General features: G+C 69.2%; 1 protein-coding gene across 1 annotated transcript; it reads left to right on the forward strand.

Annotated features, from left to right (window-relative positions):
* Positions 1–294: 294 nt before the first annotated feature.
* Positions 295–1,297, forward strand: MNEG_7728 (hypothetical protein; the record flags this gene model as incomplete). The annotated part of the gene is made up of 3 exons (XM_014043801.1): positions 295–397; positions 590–801; positions 1,178–1,297. The coding sequence occupies 3 exons, from the start codon at positions 295–297 to the stop codon at positions 1,295–1,297; spliced, it is 435 nt and encodes a 144-aa protein (XP_013899255.1).
* Between the last annotated feature and the right edge of the window lie 1,135 nt (positions 1,298–2,432).

A 2,432-nucleotide genomic window follows, 5' to 3' on the forward strand; every position in this document is an offset into this window, starting at 1 on the left:
ATCTGGCATCCAGGCAAGAGCGGCGGCATGCTTGCAAGACACTCGGTGCGCACGGACGCGGCACGCCGACGCCTCCCTGCTGCGCAGTCTTCGCTGCAGAGCGACGTCCACGCGGCCGTGCAGGACGTGCTCTCCAGCCTCCAAGCAGGGGGCGCCGGCCCCAGCCCCACAGCGGGCCCCACCCCATCAGGCGGTGGCCACTGCAGCGGAGCGGGGCCGCGCGCGGCGGGCGATGGCGTCGGCCCGGATGCGGACGCGTTTTTGGCTGAGCTCGAGGCGCAGATCGTTGCTGAGATGCTGCAGGAGCTGGACCAATTGGAGGCCTTCGAATCGGCGGCGCTCGAGGCGGCGGTTGCGGAGCGCGAGGCACTCGTGGCAGCAGCGGCGGCGGCGGCGGGTGGGTGTCGCCGGCTGCCGCGCCGTGCAAGATGCATTCTGTTCGCCGACTATCCTGGGGCATCAGTCCAGAGTTCAGGCCACCACGTGCACGACTGCGTGTGTGGCCTTTTCTTGTCCGCAGGGATGTCCCCTGCTCCTCCGAGCATCAGAACCGCGCGATACAGCTGCTCACCTCACACCGCGCCCGCAGGCGCGTCCCCGGAGTCGCCCGCGGCGGCGGGGCCGCACCCCCGCCCGCCGCCGCCGGCCGCGCAGCAGCTGCTGTGCCCGGTGTGCATGGGCGCATTCCTGCTGCAGCGGGCGGGGGTGGTGGTTTGCCCCAGGGGCTGCCTGCAGCTCAACCTGGCTGCCGAGAGCCTGTCACTGGGTGACCTCAGGGCGCGCCTAGAGCAGGTGTATGAGGTGCGGCGCGGGTTTCACCATCCTCCCTGCACAAGCATGCGCATGTGCACACACACACACACACACACACACACACACATGCGCGCGCGTTCGCGCGCGCACACACACACACACACGTGCGTACGCGCGTGTGCGCTCACATCAAAACCCGCACATGCGCGCCCACATGCCCCCCGCCGACCCCTCGCACGCGCTGCTCTATTTTTTCAACGCCATGCTGCGGGGCCGGTGCAGCGCACCGGCAGCCGACAAACCTGAGCAGGCCTCGAACTCCGCGCGCGCTCGCAGCGACCTGCGACGCCTGCCGCGGGCCGCCGCCGCGCCCTTGCCCCGCGTGCCTGAAGCAACCCGCTTGCGCCCGCCCGCCCACTTGCAGGAGCACCGAGCGACGGGCTGCGGAGGGTCGCTCGTGTTTCGGATGGAGGACCTGTTCGGGAGCCGCAGCCTCACGAGCAGCTGCGCCGCGGGCTGCCCACATTACCGAGTCGTGGCATGACGTGACGTGACATCACGTGCGCCCGCGGCGTTGGCCGCGCGTGTGCCTGTTGCCGAGGACCGCCGTGGGGCCGGGTCGTGACGGCTTTTCAAGCGGCGGCAAGTGCAGCGCTGAGTGTGCAGGTTTGGCTGATTGACACCGCTGCAAGACGCGGCACAGCATGACTGCGTTCGCACGATTTTTTTCAGTTTCACACACGCCAAATGGAAGATGCTCTTTCACCTCTCTAGTGCTCCTGTGCACACATTTACACCACAATTGCTCCGAGGTTGAGCGCCATCAACGTGCTTTGAATTCCTCGCGCGTTCTCAGCAGCAGCCTGCAGCAGGGGCTGCGCAGCGCACGCAGGCGCCGCTGCAGGCCCGACCGGCCCGTTGCAACAGAGATTATCGCAAGACCGATGACAACTCCTGAAGCCCTCGCGGGCAAGGGGCCAAAGCACGAGGATGCCGCGGGGCGAGGCCTCAAGCCTCAAGCGGCGCCCCAGGCCCAACCCTTAGCGCGGAGCGCTCGGGAGAGTGCAGTAGGGGGTGAGTGGGGGCTGGCCAGGCCCGGCGCGAGCCCGCGGGCCGAGCGGCGGCGGGGGCGCTGATGTACACAGGGGGCTGCGTGCGCGCGCGACGCGGGAAAGGGAGGGGGGAGCGCGTGCAAGCTCTCTTGGAAAGAGCCCGGGGATGCGCCCCGGGGGCTCGGCGCAGCGGCGGCGGCGGTTCGCGGCGCGATAAGGCGCCGGCTGCCAACAGGACCGTGCGCCCGCGGAGCTGGGGCACTCGGGCGCGCGGATCGGTGGAAAACCTTTGTAATGAGAGACACAACAACAGATTTTGCACATGCACATGCGGAGGCGACGCCGTCCGAAGAAAACACTGATTAGCCGCCCGGGCCGCCGGCAGCACGCAAGCCGCTGGCAGGCGGCGCTCTGGGCGGCTGCCACCGCCGCACGTCGCGCTCACGGGGGTGCAAGCATCCCTGCAGAATCTCCAAACGGATTCCCCAAACACCAAGTCCCATCTCAACACACGCGCGGCCGCCCATCGCGCACCCCTGCCCCGACAAACTGAAAGCAAACCAAACCGTCGGGAGCCGCCGCCGCGAGCCCGCCAGCCCCCGCCGTGCGGGCGGGCGGCGTGGCCGG

The sequence above is a fragment of the Monoraphidium neglectum genome (genome assembly GCF_000611645.1).
Source record: "Monoraphidium neglectum strain SAG 48.87 unplaced genomic scaffold scaffold01397, whole genome shotgun sequence".
Taxonomy (NCBI): Eukaryota; Viridiplantae; Chlorophyta; class Chlorophyceae; order Sphaeropleales; family Selenastraceae; genus Monoraphidium; species Monoraphidium neglectum.